Here is a 21,024-nt window from a genome sequence, read left to right on the forward strand (position 1 = left end):
TTTTATGTAAATGTGATGTCCCTCAATGCCTTCTTGTAGCTTGTGATTGACAAGCTGATTAGTGTGCAACACACACACACACACACACACACACACACACACACACACACACACACACACACACACACACACACACACACACACACACACACACACACACACACACACACGTCCCACTAAACAATTTGAACTAGAAGTATAAGTTTATACGTATAAAAAATGGTCTACCAGAGGTATAGATATGCAAGTTTTTTAGATGTCTAAACTTAGACTAGACGTCTAATATACGTCTAATAGACGTCTAAGTTTATACCTGGGTCTAAATTTAGACGTCTAATAGACGTCTATATTTAGACCTTACGGCCGGACGTCTATTAGAAGTCTAAATTTAGACCCAGGTATAAACTTAGACGTCTATTATACGTATATTAGACGTCTAGTCTAAGTTTAGACGTCTAAAAAACTTGCAAATCTAGACCATTTTTATACGTATAAACTTAGACGTCTGGTATAAGTTTAGATGTATATTAGATGTCTAATATACCTCAAAATGTTTGCTGGGGTGTGACAGGCTCAATCTATTTGCATACATCCACACAAAGGCTAGTAGTCTAAATATGAATAAACAATTGCAGAAATGTGTATTTTTAATTTTCGATGAAAAGGACGAAATATGATTATTTCAGTTAACACTTTTTAAGTTACTTTTTTTAAAACAAATTAAAACAGAGGGAAACTAAATAAATTGCTGTTACAGATATCTATTCTTCAATGCTCAATATATTCACACTTAGATATTCTGTTAAATTGACTGATTTGTTTTTATTTTGACATTAAATGACAAAATAAAAACAAATTATTTTTTTGGTCAAATTTTGACCAAAAAAATTAAAAAATAAAAATCATACACATGGTGACCATATATTTGTACATATCTGTCAGAAGGGATGACAGATTATCTGTTATCAATTGTTTGAAATTGTTAGGGATAGTTTTGGGAAGTCTAAGCTATTTCCCCCTCACAGGTCCAGTCGTGTCTGGGTGCGTCTATTTCCTTAGCGTGACCGTGTGTGTAGCTATGCGTGTGTGTATGTAGCCTGAGCCTGGCCTGCAATACCACTGGTTGACAAGAGAGGTTCTGTTGAGCAGCCTTGAAAAGTACATAAGTACATAAGAATAGCATCAATAGTTAGAAGGTAAAGCTTTTACGTCAGTAATGGCACACATGGAGGTGCTTGCAGCCAGGTGCTGTGTGTGTGCGTGTGTGGTTGTACTTCTAAACATATTCCCTAGATGTACTATATTTGCACATTCCACAAGATGTGCAGGCCTATTAGGCACTACATCGTGTGGATGTACTATTAATATGTGCGTTTAGTCTTAATATGCAGTGTGCATGGATGAGTCACATCATGTTGAGGTAGGGGGATGGAGGTATATAATCATGTGTAAGTGTTGTGTGTCAGTCAGTGCCTCTACACTACATCATGCATTGCAGACAACAGGCCTATAATAGTTTCAATCATTCATCCTGATTGGTGATTGGGTTCTTTTTCTGTAACTGAATTGTTATCAGGGGGCCCTTTTGGAGGTTCCCATGGGGCCCCCAGCTAAATATGGTAATAGCATCACAATCTGTTTAACTTTAACCCTGTTTTACACTTTGGCTTGCAAAAATAGCAGATACTCAATGCGTCGCAAGCTTGTAGATCTGTGATTTTTTTTTAAATCTTGTAACCAGTGATTCATTTGATAGTTAAATAATTAAGATAGCCAATGCTAATTGCTGACTTCTCAAAGGTTGTTCTCATTGAGTACAGAAATTAGGTTTCACCACTCTGCATTGCCAGGGAACAGAATGAGTTTTGGTCCAAGTTTGTTTCCTGTCAGCTGCTGATATATTCATAAACACTGCAACAGGAAGTAATCTTGGACCGAAAGTTTATAATGTTTACGTTGTCAAGTGTGAAAAGGTGCTACCATTGAGAGTCAGTTCAATGGAATGTTGTTGTGGATGTGTGTTTTCTGAGATTCTCTTGAATGGAAGCTCCAAAGTTGAAGACATCCATGAAGGTCAAATAACTTCACAAAGGTTGTTTTGGTGACAACATATCTTGGTCCTCTCAATGACTTTGAATTGAAATTCTTCTCTTTCTAACATTTTTGATTTGAACTTCTTGTTTATTTGTGTAAATTCAATGTAGGCTTTTAAGCCAGCTAGTGGTTCTCAACCAGTGGTCCGGGGACCAGCAGTGCACCTTGAGGGGGTTCCAGGTGGTTGGTCCCCAGTTAAATGATAGAAGAGTTGGTAACCAAAAGGACCCTTATAGATCTGTAAGTCTTGAGAGTGTAAAATGAAACCAAATGTGGTTTCATTGGTTCCATTTGGTTTCATTGGGGACCCAAATGCATCCGGAATCGAATCAATGAGGGTACATTTCCTGATATCAATTTGTATAGGAATGCAACAAATACAAAAACATATTATTGAACTCAAGTCTCCATGGCGTGAGTAGATAATCAATAGAAAGAAATGTTGGGGGTGAACTATTCCTTTAAACATCTACATTAGTTAATTTACAAGACAAGAATTGTTATTTTGATCTATGTTTGCCTGTCATCAACATCAATACAGCATGGAGGAATTTTGGACAAAGTCTTATAAGATAACAACATATTCTAACAAAGTGTTGGGTCTGAGAGGCTAAAACTCATCAAATGGTGGTATGTGGCTCAAATGCTGAATATATGATAGAAACATATAGGAAGATCCATATCTCAATAACAACCACAACACAGCTTATGATATTTTTGGTAGCCTAGTTGCTGGCCTTTAAAATAATATAATGTTTTACACGACTTCTGCAGTCACATCATGACATGACTGTAAAAATATGGTAGTCTATAATAGTAGGTCAAGACATTATGGGTTGACTGGCGCACATGGACACCTAGTGGTCATAATGGGTCACACCTCTCCATGTCCAATCTCGGAGATATCAGTTGCTTATATAGTAGCGTTCGTGGCGTTGGCCATTCCGAATGGTACCAGTCCAGACATGAACGCCAGCGCGTTCACTTTGTGGAGCAATTCTTCCGTCAAAAATGTTGTGATATCCTTTTTCGAAGGCAAACAAAATCATATGTAAGTTTCTTTAATTTAGCCTTACCGAATTGCAGTTATAATTGTGTTAATTAATCTGAAATGACATATATAGCCAATGCATCTTTATAATTTCTAAGAATTACGCATGCAATTTTGAACATAGCTAATGCGTAATGGCAATGCCCATTCCCATGCGTTCTGTTATTTTGTAGTTTTGAGCTTACTTTACTATGAGTTTATTATTATTATGATTATGATTATGATTATGATTATGATTATTATTACCCTATTATTATTACCCTTATTATTTTCATGGAAACATTTCGCTTTTCATTATATTAAAACAACACGGATAATAAAACTTCAACAAAGTGTTTTTCTGCTACAGGAGAGACATCTTGTGAATCCATATCTTGACACCAGGACCAAGGAGGTCCTCCAAGTCTCTGGAGGATCACGCACGGTCTGTCTGCAGCCATTCACTGCGTGAATGCCCACCGCTGAAGCATCTTCTGCCCAGACGCGCACGCGTTTTGCAACATCAACGATGGAAAGCGTTTCAAACGAAAGCGACTTTTGGCAACTAAACGAAACGTGGCGGAACCTGAGCCTCGGGAACGGGCTCGCGAACCGGACGAACCCCCTGAAACGGAACGAAGAGGTGGCCAAGGTGGAGGTGACCGTACTGGCCCTGATCCTGGTGCTGGCGCTGGCCGGGAACCTGTGCGTCCTGCTGGCCATCCACACCACCAAGCACAGCCAGTCCAGGATGTACTACTTCATGAAGCACCTCAGCATCGCCGACTTGGTCGTGGCGTTTTTCCAAGTGCTCCCGCAGCTCATCTGGGACATAACGTTTCGCTTCTACGGACCAGACATCGTGTGCAGGCTGATTAAATACCTGCAGGTCGTGGGGATGTTCGCCTCGACCTACATGCTGGTGCTGATGTCCATAGACAGGTGCCTGGCGATCTGTCAACCCCTGCGTTCCCTGCACAAGAGGAAGGACCGGTTTTATGTCATATTCTCTTGGGTTATGAGTCTGTTGTTCAGCGTTCCACAGATGTACATCTTTTCGCTGAGGGAGGTCGGGTCGGCCGGGTCAGGGGTGTACGACTGCTGGGGTGACTTCGTGCAACCCTGGGGCGCCAAGGCTTACATCACCTGGATCAGCCTCACCATATACATCATTCCGGTGGCCATTCTGAGCATTTGCTATGGATTAATAAGCTTCAAAATATGGCAGAACTTTAAGCTGAAAACGAGGCGAGATCATTGCATAAACCTGACGCCCAGGACCTGCAAAGGAAATACGCTGTCCCGAGTGAGCAGCGTCAAGCTCATCTCCAAGGCTAAAATAACCACAGTGAAAATGACATTTGTGATCGTATTGGCTTATGTTGTCTGCTGGACGCCCTTTTTCTTCGTGCAGATGTGGTCGGCGTGGGATCCAGCTGCGCCTCGTGAGGGTAGGTAATGGTGATGTGTGTGTGCGCGTCAATGCGCTTTTGCGCACGGGGTACGGAGCACCTTTTAAATGTATGCGAGCGTGATGCATGGTTGTGTACGTTTTATGCGAAAGATACCATTTGAAAGTGAAGAATATTGTCCGAATTATTTGGCATGCAATACAGTTACATCCATGCTCGTTCTTTGCCGTGCGTCTTTTTACGCACATGCCGTTGTTGGGGACGTTGTAAGTATAGGCTATTCTAATTCCCCAGGATGTTAACTCTGAAAAACAAATTTAATGTTTTATTGTTATCTTGGTTAATTCTCAAGAGATTGTGACTCATTTTGCTTTATAATTTGGTTAAGATCATTGAATCAATGAGGTACAGTCAGATGCATAACAAGTGAGGTTTCAGTGTGATTTAGCCATTAAGGTCAAACCGTATGAACTGAAGTAAGGCATCTTGTGGCTGCAACTGCTATAGTGGAACAACATAGTAGGGGTCATTGCCAGCTGACCTCTGGTCAGGTAGGTGGGAGAGGTCACAGATGTGGCTAGAGGGGAACTGTCACTTGGCTGCTTTTGATTTAAGCATATTTTTACAGTCTATGGATTTAAGATGCAGGACTCTTGTATTGCTGTCGCACACAGTTAAAGGAGGCATACAGACCAAAATAGGACCCCCCCTGAATGAGAATGTTTCCCCAGACCTTCTTACCTGGTTAGGTTGATATGGCTCAATTCTGCCCCTGTTCTGAGATTTGTAGATTATACTGTAATTGCGTCTGCTCAATACCCTGTCAACTGTAAACAGAATTTAAAGGGGGAATTATATATTAATTTCAAACTTTAATTAACCTGCCTATCAAATTGTATAGAGTAGCCCCTCTCAGGCTATATAGTGGCCGGCTTTAACTCAGTGTCCTGTCCATGTTAGTTAATCATTGATCAAATTAGTGTAAGCACACTGCACGCCAAGCAGGCTTATTATTCATGCCTGTGAGGCGAAACAGAGGAGTTGGCATTATACACAATTATGCTGGTCATTATTAATGTGTTCAGTATTTATATTGATCTCCTTATGATCTATAAGTACCCTTAAGGCAAAAACATTAACTGGCAAATGAGATGTAATATCACATCAGATATTTCATTAATTCCTAAAAAGAAAGCATAAGGGAGATTTAATTTGTGTCTGCTTATTATACCTTAATGTGCAGCTATAGTGTATTGGCCAGTAGCTACTCTGTAATATATTAAAATAATGTGCATTTGTTATAGTCTAATAAATTATAATAATAATAAACACTGAAATATTGCGTTTAGACTCAAGACAAGCTTGCAGTCTTTGTGATTGCTCACACAGTCAATTGAGGATTTAGCAGTATTTCAAACATCCTCAAACTTCAAGGGAAACATTTGACTAAAGAAAAATAGTTGACACAAAAAAAAAATAAGGAAAGAAAAAGCATAAATGCTGTCTTAGAAGTAGAAATAGCACATCATTTTGTATTGCAGGCCATTATCTTTCCTTCTCTGGGTTCCAGCGGACTAGTTCTGGTTATTTTCTTGGCAGCTGTCACTGCTGTTGTCCTCTCAACATCACACAGGCTGTCATCTACCGGTATATGTCAGCACAGATCCTGTGGAACGTCAAGGTGCCAGACATTTACATTTAAGCTTCCAAATGATCTGAGAAAATACAGTATTTGTGGAATCGGTGAAGAGTGCGACACTGCAAAATTTAGATTTTGTGCAGGCGTGTTCAATGGAGTGTAGGCTGGTGGCTGTTGTGGTGTGATAGAGGCTCCTGTACAGTCAGTCATACACGTGCATTCTGAGAATGGCCAGATCTGGCACAGTCACTGCACGTGTGACTGTGTTTGTGTACAATAGATAGGCTGAGTGTCACCTGTGCTGTGGAGATAAAGTGTCCATTAGAGTGAAGTCAGCATGGGCCATCAGTCGAGACTACTCTGCTAATGATCAATAAGGACTCCATCACACCCTTTTCTCACAGCTTCTTACGGCAGGCAATCATAACAGATCGCGACATTCAGATTAATCACATTAAATTGGCCCCAGCACATCTGACTATATACCGGTACCAGGGGTGTTGTTGGCTGGATTATTCACAAAGCTTTCCCGGAAGAGAAAGATCCCATGATTGGCCCGTTAGTTGCGCTGTTTTCCCCCCGCGAGGTAACAAAAAGATTTTTTCTGCACTGGACCCCATTCATTTTCCTCTTTGATTTTCTAACCTTAATAAACATCGTCATTAATACTTTATGGTTCCTGTCGCTAGTGAAAAACTGCCTTTCAATTACCATGATATGCGTTTTGTGCAAATATGGTCCCATTTATGTTAAAATTGATGATAAAGTTGCGGGGGGCGTGGCCAACTAAACTGATACCAGCAGTGTTACCAGATGGGAAATGTTGAATTATCGTACCGGAGGCTCAGAATTATCGTATTTGACATGAAACTATCGTACACGGCCAAAAAAGAGAAATCACTCGCGTAAAAACGTAATTTCACCAAAAAATGCGTCTTTAGTGTAAGAAACGACCTCGTTTTAGACTCCTGCGTGACAAAAACGCATCAGATTTGCTGTGTGGAGGCAGGCAACTTCTTGGAGCTTACACAAATAAAAGCCTGAAACTGGTCTGGAAAGATGCAACCAGTGTTTTTAATGCCTCCAAGTACAGATCTAGGGTCAGATTGACTGATTTCCTGGCTTATTTTGAGAAGCCAAACCAGATCCCAGATCAGCAGCCAGGGAAAATAGTGAATTCACGCTCTTTTTGATGATATGCCGAAATTATCGTACATTTGGGCATTTTTGGAATTATTGATCGTACATCGTACAGAGGGTCAAATTATCGTACAAATACGATAATTATCGTACGTCTGGCAACACTGGATACCAGCCGGCTGTGTTCTTCTTCGGGTGCTGTATTTCGGGAGGCTCCAACCACATTCTCCCATGTATCCCTGCGGTTGCACGTGACCGTTGGCAGCCAATAGCATTACTTATGATTCCTGGCGTACCATTCAAACAATGATGGCGACACCCATACAAGGGACAAAAAAGTGTAATTTTAGCCGCATAGAAAACAATGGCTTCGCACCGTCCATATTTATTTTACAGTCTATGACCGGTACCTGGATAAAGGATATGCTTATTGCTTACAGTAACCCTTTGTTACGTGAAACCATGGAAAATGCGTCTTTAGTAAAACATTTCTATTCTTGGACACTGACTTTGCTCATTTGTTTTCTGTTGTGCGACCATGTAGAACAAAACTGTCAGTGTGATGAATCATTGCAGTCTTATCTTGGTAAGATCACATCTTGATAATGACCTTTTTTTCTTCTTCTTCCATGTTTGCCATAAATCATCTCTTTAACCATGAGTCAAAGTTTCCTGCTTTCTCCTTGCTGCCCTTCTTGACAAGGGTATAGTGCTATAGACACTATACAGACGTGTGATGTAAATTAGATTATGATTGCCTCTTTAGGTTCTACAAGGATGGACGACGGGACCATAGTGCCTCTATTTGGTGTATAAATTAAAACGCAGGGATCTAAGAGCCATTTTATAATTTACTGAGTGAGGGAGTATAGGTACTGTAGATGGGTGGATGAATGGAATAACAAATCAAGAAGGTTTTATTTGTCAACTCGTACAGGTGCAAGAAGCGACATGCAACTTTGTGAGATCCACAAAGTGCTGTGCTAACAACAAGGAAAATAGAAATAATACAAAGAAAATCATGATAAGAAGCTGTCAACATAAGCATAACATAATAAGGCATGAGGAAAAAACGAATATTTAAGGTCACAATAGTACTCAGCAATATGCAAGAAAACCCTTGGCCTTGACTTGAGACCCCTCCAAGCACTTAAATACAGGATGGATTATTTGTCCATAAAATAAACAAAAGTAGACCATATAATCCCACATCCTCTAAGGTTAAGAAGGTATCTATTAAAGAGGTGGTGCCATAGTTTTGTACTTTTTCTGTTTTTCATGTGTCTACTGTAGGAGGTTGAGAGTACTTCATTAGACCCCCTGGTGTGGTTTTTATGAGAAATTATGTATTCTCTTGGTATTTGTTTGTTTTCTCTTGGAGGCTGCCACCTTGTGGTCAAAAGTGTCAGTTAAAAAACACAGATACTAAGTATGTCACAGTATCAACTCCTCCCCTAATTACCATTCACCCAACACTGTGGGGTGTGGCTAACTTCAGCTGGGTCACCACCCACCATGACATCCATGCATACTTAATGAACTGGGGGTGTGGCCACATAAAAACCCAATTTTAACTCTTTCTGTATACTTTTTTGGAAAAAATCTTCCTCCTAGTATAATCATAATACCTGATAATCATGTTTTAGAGGGGGGAAAAATCATGGCACCACCTCTTTAAGGCTTTGTCAGGATCATATTTATAGTAAATACAGAATAACAACAACAACAACCAGTTTTCCTCTACAATTAAACAGTTTGCTTTACTTCGTCATCTCACATGGTTTAGTAAACTGACTCCAACACAATGCATGATCTCCTTTCACACAATTTTGAGGTGTAGGGTTATGAAACAGCTCCAAAACACTTCATCATCATGATAACTTCATCATAGGAAGTCGTTAAATCAGGATGCTTATCATGTAGACATAACACATAACAATACACAATCTAAAACAAATTGGCAGTTCAAACAAACCGTGTGGCAGCACGTTCTCACATAAAGGATTTGAACAGAACTCACCCAGTCCTGTATAAACTCCTTCCTATCCCTGTGTAGTGTGACAGGTATATCATCAACAGGTGATGGTCCCCCAATTGTCCCCTCCCCCAGGTGGGAGGGGGGAGTGATGTAAACAAATGTAGCAATTCAAAGCAGTTGTCCGCAAAACCACTCCTGTCGCTGTCATTTATGCTCCATTCTGCGACGGTGTCGCACACAGAGAGCGGCCGAGAACAGCAGACCTCCAAGCTCACAACGGTCGCATCCGCGATGTGAGCTTGTACAGTATATTAGCTGTTCTTGGCGTGCAATGCCGTTGCGGGGTGAAGTATATATGTGGAGAATCTTTTCACTGAACTGAATGATTATATAAAACAGGCATGTGCAGTCATGTTGGTAAACAAGAAATCTGTCTATTTTTCCTGCTGGCTGGTGTGGCCACTGTGTGTGTGCAATTTAGGCGTTTTGATTTGTCTCCACACTGTCCACAGTGGAGAGGAAAAGGGAAGTTGTGTTACATTTAGCTAAAATAATAACTGTGGAAACCCGCTAAAAACACGAACAAAACCGTGCATGAAGAGCAGGTCTTGATACTAATGAAGGCTCTTTTCTAGTCAAATAGAGTCAGGGTGCTGCTGATGTTGTGTATGTTGGCTCAACTGGTTACACCAGTGGGTCTCAAAGTGTGGTCCAGGGACCCGGTATCTGGAGGGGGTTCCAAATGGCCCCTCACGTGTGTGTATCCTATCTCTGTGTACAAATGGAACCAAATGGACATGTACCGTAATTTCCGGACTATAAGCCACGACTTTTACCCCATGTTTTGAACCTATGATGCGGCTAATCTATAGATTTTTACAGCTAACGGCCACCAGGGGCGCTCTAGCAGGAAGCAGGAAGGACACCTGCGGCTTATAGTCAAGTGTGGCCTGTATATGTACACATTTGTTTTTCGTTCTAAATTTAGCTGGTGTGGCTTATATTCAGGTGCGGCTTATAGTCCAGCAATTACGGTAACCAAGGGTTCCATTTGTACACACTCTATGGGGGTGCTTGAAATTAAAAGGTTTGAGAGCCACTGTGCTACACTAAATGGAACAGAGCCTTCATTAGTATCATTGAATGGTAACACCTGGCACTTGTGGATTCCAGACTTCCTCACTGTTGACATGACACTCCCATAGTGACCATAATCATTAGATTTGGTTGGCACAGATGTATGCAAAATGCTCATGGAGCCTGAAGCCATCATCATCTGTTTTTACGCCTGGAGACTCGCGTTCCAGACTTCCTCACTGCTGGTGACATCTCATTCCCATAGTGACCATAATCATTAGATTTGGCTGGCACAGATGCAAGCCTGAAGCCAATTATGACTGAAAATATCAAATTATCCCACGGAATTCTGACATTTCACAGGATCATCCATATGGTTCTTTCATATGGTTGAGGTGCACTGTCATACAAAGAACCTGTCAAGCCCGCATTTCACACTCAAATACCACCAAAGTGGAAAAAGCGGCACTCCAAAATGAAGGATGCAAGACCGGCTCAGATTCGGCTCGGTATTTACTTGTGCCAGGCAGCAAAGCGAGGCGCAAGTGCTGTTTTCAGTTTTCATGTCGCGTCCTCTGCGGCACAGAATATATGTTAATATTCGTATATAATTGTATTATATAATTATATTATATATTATATTGTATTATAATTATATTTAGCCTTCGATTATTGATTATGTCAAGTTGCTGCATTGAATTGAATTGCGATGCATTGCTGAATCGACTATTGTTGACATCACTACCTAAATTGCGATGCATTGCTGAATCGATTATTGTTGACATCACTACCGATTACCGAACATCCATTTTCCCTTTCCCCGTACCTGGCCCTTGTGCCTACTTGTCTTCTAACTGTCAGTACTTGTTGTACTTGACTTCCAATTTCACGGCCTCATTTGGTGGCAAACTAAGCAGCTCCTGGATCCTCTCCAGGTCCTGGTTGGTGGCCTCAGCCTGCGCCCCAGGGCTCAGGTCACCTATCAGCTCATCCGTCAGCTGCAGGCGGGCGCTCCATTCCGCAAGTTTGAGTTCGTACAGTTCTCTGCGTTCTCTCCTCCTCCTCTCTCGGGCGGTTTCTCCGGACAGTGACTGCATGCCGAGGATCAGTGCTCCTGTAGGCAGTCCCATAGCGGCTCCTATGATGCTTCCTGCCACCAATCCCCTCGGGCCCAGGTTTAGTCTGAAAAGGCCTCCAGTCACAGCTCCAGCTGCAGCATAGTGACTGAGGACACTCCTGTCTCTGTACACGGACAGAGCAGTGCTCACAGAGTTGAACAAAGTGACGAAAGCAGTCACCCTCCAACTCCACCTCCAGCCGTGGCGGACAAAGCCCCGGATGGCGGCGTGGTGGGCTGAACGCACCGCCTCCGCGCGGCTGGTATAGATCTCAGCCTGGCTGAGTTGAATGAACCTCTGCCTGGCGTGGCGTGCGGCCGGCAGGCCTCCATATATCATCCCTCCTGCTGCTGCAGCCAAACCACTCTTTATCACGTTGGTCAGCTCTTCTGGTTGCCGCTGGGTCGGGTCCCGGTCGAAGAGGTCCTTGATGCGATCCCAGCCCGTGTCGGGGCACTCCGGTTTGCCGATGAGCCTCGGCACGTTGCCGCCGACGTTGTGCGGCGGGAGGATGATAGGTGCAGCCAGGGAGGAGGATGAGGATGTGGATGATGTGGAGGAGGAAGGCGTCTGTGCCTCATCGGCTGCATGGACCTGGGGGAAAGAGAAGGAGGGGAAGAGAGGCGATGGAGGAGCAGGCCTCGCGATCCAGAGGCCTGAATCTGTCTGGGCTGCTGCCGGGCCCTCCGTGGGCCACAGCCCAGGATGCATGACGGACGCGCGGTTCAGTTGTCACAACGCGGTGGACAGCGATGATCCATTCACTGCCTGCATCACACAGCAGTTTGTTCCTGCTGACGGGTTTCTGAGATCTATATCTACTGATATTAATTTCCTTGTAGTTCTTCACTCATGCCGTTCTACTTGGCTTCACTTGCTACCGCTAACTGCTCGTACGCCTGGCTTTGTGTGTATACTATACAGTAAGTGTCCGTATGAGTGTACATATGAGCACGAGACTAACGTCACACGAGACTAGCGTCATAGAAAGTACGCAGAAACCGACATCACCACAGCTGACACGGACAGAACGGCCCATACAAGGACATATGCACGTGTGTCATGTTTGATACCATGCGAAGTGAGTAGCACTGCTCATTCGCACAGGTGCGATTTTAATATAGGTTATGATGTTGATGGGGCAACCCATTGTTTTTTATTTATAATAAAATCTTGTTTCATCATTATTTCAATCATTATTATTATGTGCTTGTTTTTACAACCTCCCAGGGGTTATTTCTATCTCGAACATCGCCGATCAGCTATTTTCAAAAGGCCTAAATGTATATAGGGCTGAAGTGGTTACTCTATGTTATGTAATAATAAAAAATCTACAACTACAATTTTAAAATAATTGTTGTGGGGGAAAGAAAGTAGAATATTAGCCTCTGATATGTAGTGGAGATTAGAAGTAAAAGTACAGAAAACTGGAAATGCTCTGAGTAAATTACTCAGTAACGTAATTACTTTTTTACACCACTGGGGACAACGTTCTGCCATGTCTCGGGAGCAGTCATTAGACACTATCGTTAACGGGTGGGTCATAGGGTGGAGGCGGAGAGATTAACAATCAACAGGAGGATGTTAAATATGGATAGGATATGAGGCAATCACATTAACTTGAAACTCATTTACCACACATGTATCAGTTGGACGGCGGGGTTGACATCACGTTAATGTCACCCAGCACACAATTACAGGACAGCTAGGACATTCTGTGTCATCTGTCTCCATTGACCATGAGCAGTACTTTTCTCTCTATCTAATTATGTGAGAGTACAGTGTCTTCTTGGGCATGCAGACAGTACAGGCTGTACTGACTGACTGTGAGTCTATCTGCACTTGGTTTTGCTTTAATTGGCCTTTTAATGCTTTGGCTGCAGTGTTCAGTAACCAAAATAAATAGGTTATTTTCTAACTGACGGGTTGAAACAAACAACAAATTCCTGAGACAATAATTTGGTGGTGGTTGGTGTATTGCACACACACGCACGCACGCACACGCACACACACACACACACACACACACACACACACACACACACACACACATGCAGCTCTGCCTCCAACACCGTCCAAGAAAGCAGCAACAAAAGAAGACAACACACACCAGCCCTTACAGAGGCTGATAGGCACACTAACGTGACCAATTGGTACCAATCTGTACCCTCGTGGAGTATTACCGAGTGGGGATCGCATTCTCTCACGCATCGCCACTGCGGTGACATCAGCCGCCTCTCGAGAACTCCATGTACTGTATCGTTACCACTGTGCATCGCCTCAAAGACGTCATGGTCGGTGGCCAAAGAAACGAACGACGACAAGTTTGTGCCGTATTTAGAAGCTCTGACCTGACGGGAGAGTGTTTTTTGGCAGGTCTTTCATTTCGAGTGTATCAAAAAAGCAACTGGGTTAAGGCAGCGGACGCTTGTGATTGGCTGGGCAGAGTTGCCGAAAGTCGGGGGGACGGAGATACACCTAAACCTAACCCTAACCTCAGTAAAACTGGTGAAAGCTAACCTGGTGAAATGCTAACCTGCCGACACTGGTGAATGCTAACCTGGTGAAATGCTAACCTGCCGACACTGGTGAATGCTAACCAGGTGAAATGCTAACCTGCCAACGCTGGTGAATGCTAACCTGGTGAAATGCTAACTTGCCGACGCTGGTGAATGCTAACCTGGTGAAATGCAGACGCTGGTGAATGCTAACCTGGTGAATGTTAACCTGGTCGGATCAACGGGAGGTCGCTTTTTTGATACACTCGGACTGAAAGACCTGCAAAAAACACTCTCCCCTGACCTGACGGTCACCACACGCCATTAGGGAGTGTTACTTCTTGTTTACAATGTATTTATTGGCAACCATCAAACCTTTGTGTCTCCTCTCCTCTCTCTCAGCCATGCCCTTCATCATCTCCATGCTACTGGCCAGCCTCAACAGCTGCTGCAACCCATGGATCTACATGTGCTTCGCCGGGCACCTGTTCCAGGACCTGAGGCAGAACCTGGTCTTCTGCTGCTCCACGCTCTACCTCAAGTCACCCCAGAGCACCTCCGAGTGCGAGCGGGACTTTGACAGTCACAAGAGCAACTCCTCCAACTTTGTCATCAAGAGCACCAGCAGTCAGAGGAGCATCACGCAAACCTCCACCACAAACACATAAAAAGCCCAAACAAAATACCTGCGTTTTTGATAGGGACAGGAAGGAGGAAAAGAAGGACTTGCATGAAAGAAAGACAAGTAATTATGGATTTTTTACATGGTCAACCTTCACGGATCGACCCTATTGACCCTAAGCAGCTGGTGTCCGTCAGATCAGTGATCTTTAGAACAAGCTGGGGGATTTATCGATCTGTGTCTGTCTGATAATGGCGTTGCTCTCCTGATATGGATTGTGTGCACTATGTTCCTCACTTTTGTTGCATTTTGCAGTGGACATATTTTAACGTCTACTCTGACAGCGTAAAAGTATCCTCCAGATTTCCAGCCCCTGTAAAATGTAGTAGTAGTTATCAGGGGCGTCACAAGGGGGGGGGGGGGGGGGGAAGTTGGACTGAGTTACCAGGGCCCAAGGTGTAGGGGCCTTAATTATTTTATACTTTAATCATCTGCCTGATGGAGGGGAAAGGAACTGGTTGGAATAACATGTTCCTTCCACGCGCTACGTCCAAACCGGGGAAATCCCCACTGACAGGTGAAAAGAAGCAACTTGGACTCCTCATGCACTGAAGGAAGCATGAGTTGTCTCCCCAGGCGTGGCAGAGGGAAAGCAGAGCTCAGGATTACATAGGCAATTGTCACTGGGTGAAAATGGGTTACAAAATCGTGGGATAAAAATTTGAGAGAGAAAGAAATATAGCAAATATAAAAGCTCACAGCAGATATAAGAGCTTGTATATCTTCTATTTTTGAAAAGCTGTGAAAATGTGTGCAAATCTTTCAATATATACATTTTTTTAAGAGGCCATTTGTAACTCAAATTTTGCTTCTGGGGGGTCCCTGGAACTAAATATTTTGATATGGGGGTCCTTCACATGAAAAGGTTTGAGCACCACTGACATAGAAACATAGGTTTTTCAAAAAACCTTAGAAGGATTTGAAATATTCAAAGACTTGCACAAATCTTCACGATTTTTCAAAAATAGCAGATCTACGAGCTCGCTGTGAGCTTGTATATCTGCTATTTTTCAATAGTTGAAGCACAAAATAATGCGTAATAATGTGTTCCCAGTCTAAATGGGTTAAACCCCCTCCCGCTATGAAGAACATTTATGGGGGGCCCGCAGTGCAATCCTTGTACCCAGGGCCCAGAATTTGGTGGGACACCCCTGGTTATACATATCGTCGTTGTCGGGTGAAAACCTTGTATGTCCATAACCGTTCATTTTGCTTTTATCATTTAAAAATGATTCAAACTAATGAAAACACCCAATCTACAAGCAAGTAGATCTGCTGTTTTCACAAATTTTGTGCGACGGCCTTGTATGATGAAGCAGGGCTTTACTTTGCGAAAGAACGTACAAATTTGAAACTTGGAGATACGAGGTTTCCACCCGACAACAACGATATATTGTTTTATGTTAAATAAGAAAAGCAACAATCTGCTCTGAAACAATCATCCAGCTTTTGTTTTCCTTCCTGTTGAGCTTTACAAGCACAGTGGCATGTTGAACCTCTTTAAATACCACCTATCTTTAGGTATTTCCTAGTGAAACTGGGCTGGGTGCTTCTCAGTCAATAACAGCGATGGGAAAAGTGGGACTGAACCAGTCAAGCGGACGTCCCGTACCCTCGGGCTATGGGATTCACACTGCAACAAGACAATGCTGAATCAAGATTACGTTTGTAAATAAACATTAATGAACCTTTAGCTTGCATCAGTTTGTATAGCTAGCTGCGTCTGCTGTTTGGTTCAAATCGGTCCGCCGCACCTGTCCATGTAATAACACATGACGTTCTTTTCTTTTGTTGTTGCTTGACAGGAAGTAATGAATTTTTGGCATCTATTGTTAACTATGTAAATGGCAAATGGTAAATGGTGCATTTATATCGCACTTTTATCCAAAGAGCTTTACATTCATCGATTCACACACACACGTTCATACGCTGATGGCGGAGGAAACCATGCAAGGCACCAACCTGCACATCGGGAGCAACTAGGGGTTCAGAGTCTTGCTCAAGAACACTAACTGTGGGCTGCTCTACCGACCACTCTATCCTGAGCCACTGCCGCCACTGCCCCCCTATGTCCCATATATGACCACTATTATGCTCTAAAAAGGTTTCATTTCAGCTGGTTATTAATCTACAATATCCATTTTAGAAGCCATGTGAAATAGGGAATTGGCTCCCTTTACAGACTTCATCTTTTCATATTTGCTGTCAATCATAATGTCCACATCACTGATCCAGAGGGCGGAAAAAATATTGGAGGATTTAAGATCATCACGAATGTGGAAGATGTGGCTTGACAAAGGGCCATTAGGCCATGCTGTCATTATGTATTGTACAGTGTGATTTATGATTGATGGGTCATTTGTTGTCAAATTCAGTGAACAACAACATTATGTTCATAACTAAAGCAGTGTTCTTTATTATGAAGGATGCCATAGATGTTGAATACTATGTGCTTGTATGTGTCTTAACTGTAGAATTGTACATGTTTTACAAAACAAACCGATTTCCCACCGTTCTCTTATGTGAAAAAAAAAAGAAAAACGTTAACTAAAATGATTATCAGATGTATTTCTGTATAGCAACTGTGCTGTGTTTTTACATATTGACTGTTTCTGTAATAGTTGTTGCTGGGTCAGTCTCCTTATGCTTAATTTATGCCCAGTTGTATGACGGTATCACGTGCCGGAAATAGCCGAACTCCAAGCTCACTACAGAGTATCGAAGTCCTGACGTCACTCTAACCCTATTCCTAATCTTAACCTCAGTAAAACAATGTCTAACCCTAAACTTATTTCTAACCTTATCCTCAGTAAAACAAATGCAAGAATACAAGATCCGCCCCACCGACCGATGGCGTGAGGTGGGCGGAAAAAGGTTAGGGCGAGTGTGTTTTAGGGCGAGCATTCCGGTTACCACTTTAATTAAGTCAGACTTCGGTGCTCTATACTGTATGTGTCACGGATCGAACACGTCGTTCAACAAAGCATAAATCAGGCTTTATGCTATCCAGCACAAGCTTGGAACTCCCATTTCAAAAGGGAAACGTGAATAATAACATTTCATCACAAAAGTGTACAGTACTTGTTTTTGAAAAAATATATAGCGCAAGAGGTCAACTTAAAGCATTGCTACTTGAAACCCCAGTCTTTGTTTAAAAGAAAAAGGAAAATAGCAACATTTAAAAGCATTTTAATTTTTTTACAGATATGTTATTTTCCTGTTGTCATCTAAGCTAATACGTTCTTTTCACTTCAAGTCCTTAATGCTACTGAGAACCTAAAAGGTTCCATTGTTTTCTTTTAGAGTGCTGTATTTTTTGGGGGGAAACGTCTCTTATTTATTTGAAATAAATTGTATATGTCATATATTAAAAGAGAACTCAAACTTGTGGTCCTTTTGCATGAGTATGAAAGCAGGTCTGTGCTGAGACCTACGTTGTATACACTGTAAACAAACCAACACAATACTGGTATGTTAATGGTTTGTTTATTGTTGAATGTGAAAACAATGTTGCACATTAAGCCAATTATCTGCATGGTATTTCTTTTTTTTTACGTTTCTGGAAAAACTATTGGAAAGACGAGATAACTTTCTATCTAGAAAAGTTAAATTATAACGTAAAAATAAGCAAATTATACTAAAATAAAACAGGATGTTTACTTACCGACCCATTGTTTGGGAACTACTGCCTTCGATGATGTCACTGACATGCATGTTTTTGTTTTGGGAGGAAAGCCACTTGAACTTGAAGGAACAGTAGGCCTACCTAAACCTTTTTGTCTGTTTTTCAGCCTCTTTGTTAGCAGTCTGGCTTGAACCCATGACCTCCTTGCTGTGAGGCAACAGGGCCATGGTGGAAAAAGTACTAAAATGTTCTACATTTCACTATCAAGAATGAAATGTAGAAATACTCTGTTACAAGTAAAGGTCCGGATACATTTACTTCAGTAAAAGTACAAAGGTATCGGCATCAAAATGTACTTAAAGTACTCATTATGCAGAATGTCTCATTTCACAAGTTTTCAAATGTAGCACAAATCTTTTGAAAATATCAGATCTACAAGCTCACAATGTGTCACATTGTGAGATCTGCTATTTTCAAATGGCCGACATCTGGTGTGGTCAATGTATGTTTTGTAATAATAATCCAAATCTACAAAGTAATAAGTAACTAAAGTTTTCAAATAATGTATCGGAGTAAAAGTACAATATTATATATAGTGGAGTAGAAGATAAAGTATTGGAAACTGGAAATACTCCACTAAAGTACAAAGACCTCAAAGTTGTACTCAAGTACAGTACTTAAGCTGTTGTACATAAGAATGCATAATGGTCTTAGCCTTTTAACAATGGACAGTTATGGAGGCTCTAAAGGTAAGTGTAAGTATTCTGCAATAGTGGCCTCTAGTGGACTGCAGTATAACTGCATAATTACAGTGCCTCTATTTCACATGACTCAAGCTACCAACATCCGAACATGACTAAGACCTATACATATTCAACTCAGTTAATGAGGAAAATAACTGTTAATTATATACAGTACATACTTCTTCAAGCATCTCCCAGAATGTCCTGATTGTGAAATCAAGCAAGCAAATGCACCGGAAGAGTGCCATACAATTTATATAGGCCTGTTCTATAAATGGTTTACACACACACACACAGGGACGTGCTGGCCATTGGGAAAAGCGGGACAACTCCCGAAAGGCCGGTTCATTCCCGGACGGTCCAGGCCGGCCATTAGGAAAAAAATAAAATGACGCCCTTCGTTCCATTTTGGGGGCTGGGCGGCCAACAAAGTAAAACGTCACTGTCTGGCAGAAACCTCGTATCTCCAAGTTTCAAATTTGTAAATTTTTTCGCAAAGCAAAGCCCTGCTTCATCATACAAGGCCGTCGCACAAAAGTAGTGAAAACAGCGGATCTACAAGCACGAGGCGTTGTGTGCTTGTAGATCCGCTGTTTTCACTACTTTAAATCATTTTTAAAATGGTTTTGGACATACAAGGTTGACGAAATATAACTCATGTAATTGGCCCACTGGCTTGTCACTCTGTCACAAATCTTTGAGTAGCAGCAGCGCTACAGAGAGAGATCTCTCTCTATAGCGCGCAATGAGGGCCTCTACAACTCTTTTTCCCGGGCTGAATCAGGGGCCCAGCACGTCCCTGCAGCACGCACGCACGCACGCACGCACGCACGCACACACGCACACGCACACACACACACACACACACACACACACACACACACACACACACACACACACACACACACACACACACACAAGCAAACTTTACTTTTAAGTACATCATTGCTGTCTGCATGGTAGAAACCTATTAATTTGTCACAAGCTGTTGTCTATACTTTCATTGGTTAAATATTTATAAAACACACAGACAAAATTAAGAGACTAAATCAAATTGTTCAAAAATAGAGAAGATGGCAGAAATACAAGAACTACCATTTTTGCTACTTGGCACGACGCTTTGTATGATAAAATAGGGCATTCATGCTGTACAAAACAAAACGTTGAAATATGGAGATAAGTACATTTACACATTCAGCAGTAGAGAGCCATGTATAGGGCTTGTATGACAGCAACATGCAACCTTTTCTTTCCCTCTTTTTACAATTCCACATCCATCCATCCATCTTCAACCGCTTATCCGGAGTCGGGTCATGGGGACAACAGTTTCAGCAGAGCTCCAGACTTCCTTCTCCTGAGCAACATGAGCAACTTCCTCCTGGTGGATCCTGAGGCGTTCCCAGGCCAGTGTGGAGATGTAATCCCCCATCTGGTCTTTGGTCTGCCAGGGGGTCTCCTCCCTAGGGAGACACTCAGGAGGCATCTGTACTAGATGCCCGAACAACCTAAGCTGGCTCCTTTCCAAGTGAAGGAGCAGCGGCTCTACTCCAAGTCTCTCTGAACTTCTCACGTCAAACTTAAAAGAAAAGTATTTTATTTTCAACATATTCATGGGTTGCATTTGTAGTCCTAAAAGGCCATGTTGAGGACCAACACCGGTGTTTCAATTTGTCTGATTGGCATAGAACTAATGTTCTATGAACACCTGTGTTGGTCCTCAACATGGCCGATGTATAGGGCTACAAATGCAACTCACGAATATCTTACAGAGAAAAAAAAGAAGCTTCCTCAATAGCAATGAAATTAATCACAGAAATAGTATATTAGTATATTGATATTGTCATAGTTGTTTTAAATTATAAACAAACGGTCTCAACATATTCAGAAGAAAGTTCATCATGTCTATTCTGTAAAAGATGATCCAACAATTTTAAACTGTGAATGTGATGATGATGATGATGATGATGATGATGATGATGATGATCCAT

The 21,024-nt window shown here is 42.1% G+C and overlaps 2 protein-coding genes across 2 annotated transcripts; one reads left to right on the forward strand and one right to left on the reverse strand.

Moving 5' to 3' along the window:
• Positions 1 to 3,653: 3,653 nt before the first annotated feature.
• oxtra (oxytocin receptor a) lies at positions 3,654 to 14,654 on the forward strand (the record flags this gene model as incomplete). The annotated part of the gene is made up of 2 exons (XM_080728170.1): positions 3,654 to 4,575; positions 14,389 to 14,654. The coding sequence occupies 2 exons, from the start codon at positions 3,654 to 3,656 to the stop codon at positions 14,652 to 14,654; spliced, it is 1,188 nt and encodes a 395-aa protein (XP_080584296.1).
• LOC308286333 (complex I assembly factor TIMMDC1, mitochondrial-like) lies at positions 11,228 to 12,199 on the reverse strand (the record flags this gene model as incomplete). Its single annotated transcript, XM_080727331.1, has 1 exon — positions 11,228 to 12,199. The coding sequence occupies one exon, from the start codon at positions 12,197 to 12,199 to the stop codon at positions 11,228 to 11,230; it is 972 nt and encodes a 323-aa protein (XP_080583457.1).
• Positions 14,655 to 21,024: the final 6,370 nt, after the last annotated feature.

The sequence above is a fragment of the Nannobrachium achirus genome (genome assembly GCF_963921795.1).
Source record: "Nannobrachium achirus genome assembly, chromosome: 6".
Lineage (NCBI taxonomy): Eukaryota > Metazoa > Chordata > Actinopteri > Myctophiformes > Myctophidae > Nannobrachium > Nannobrachium achirus.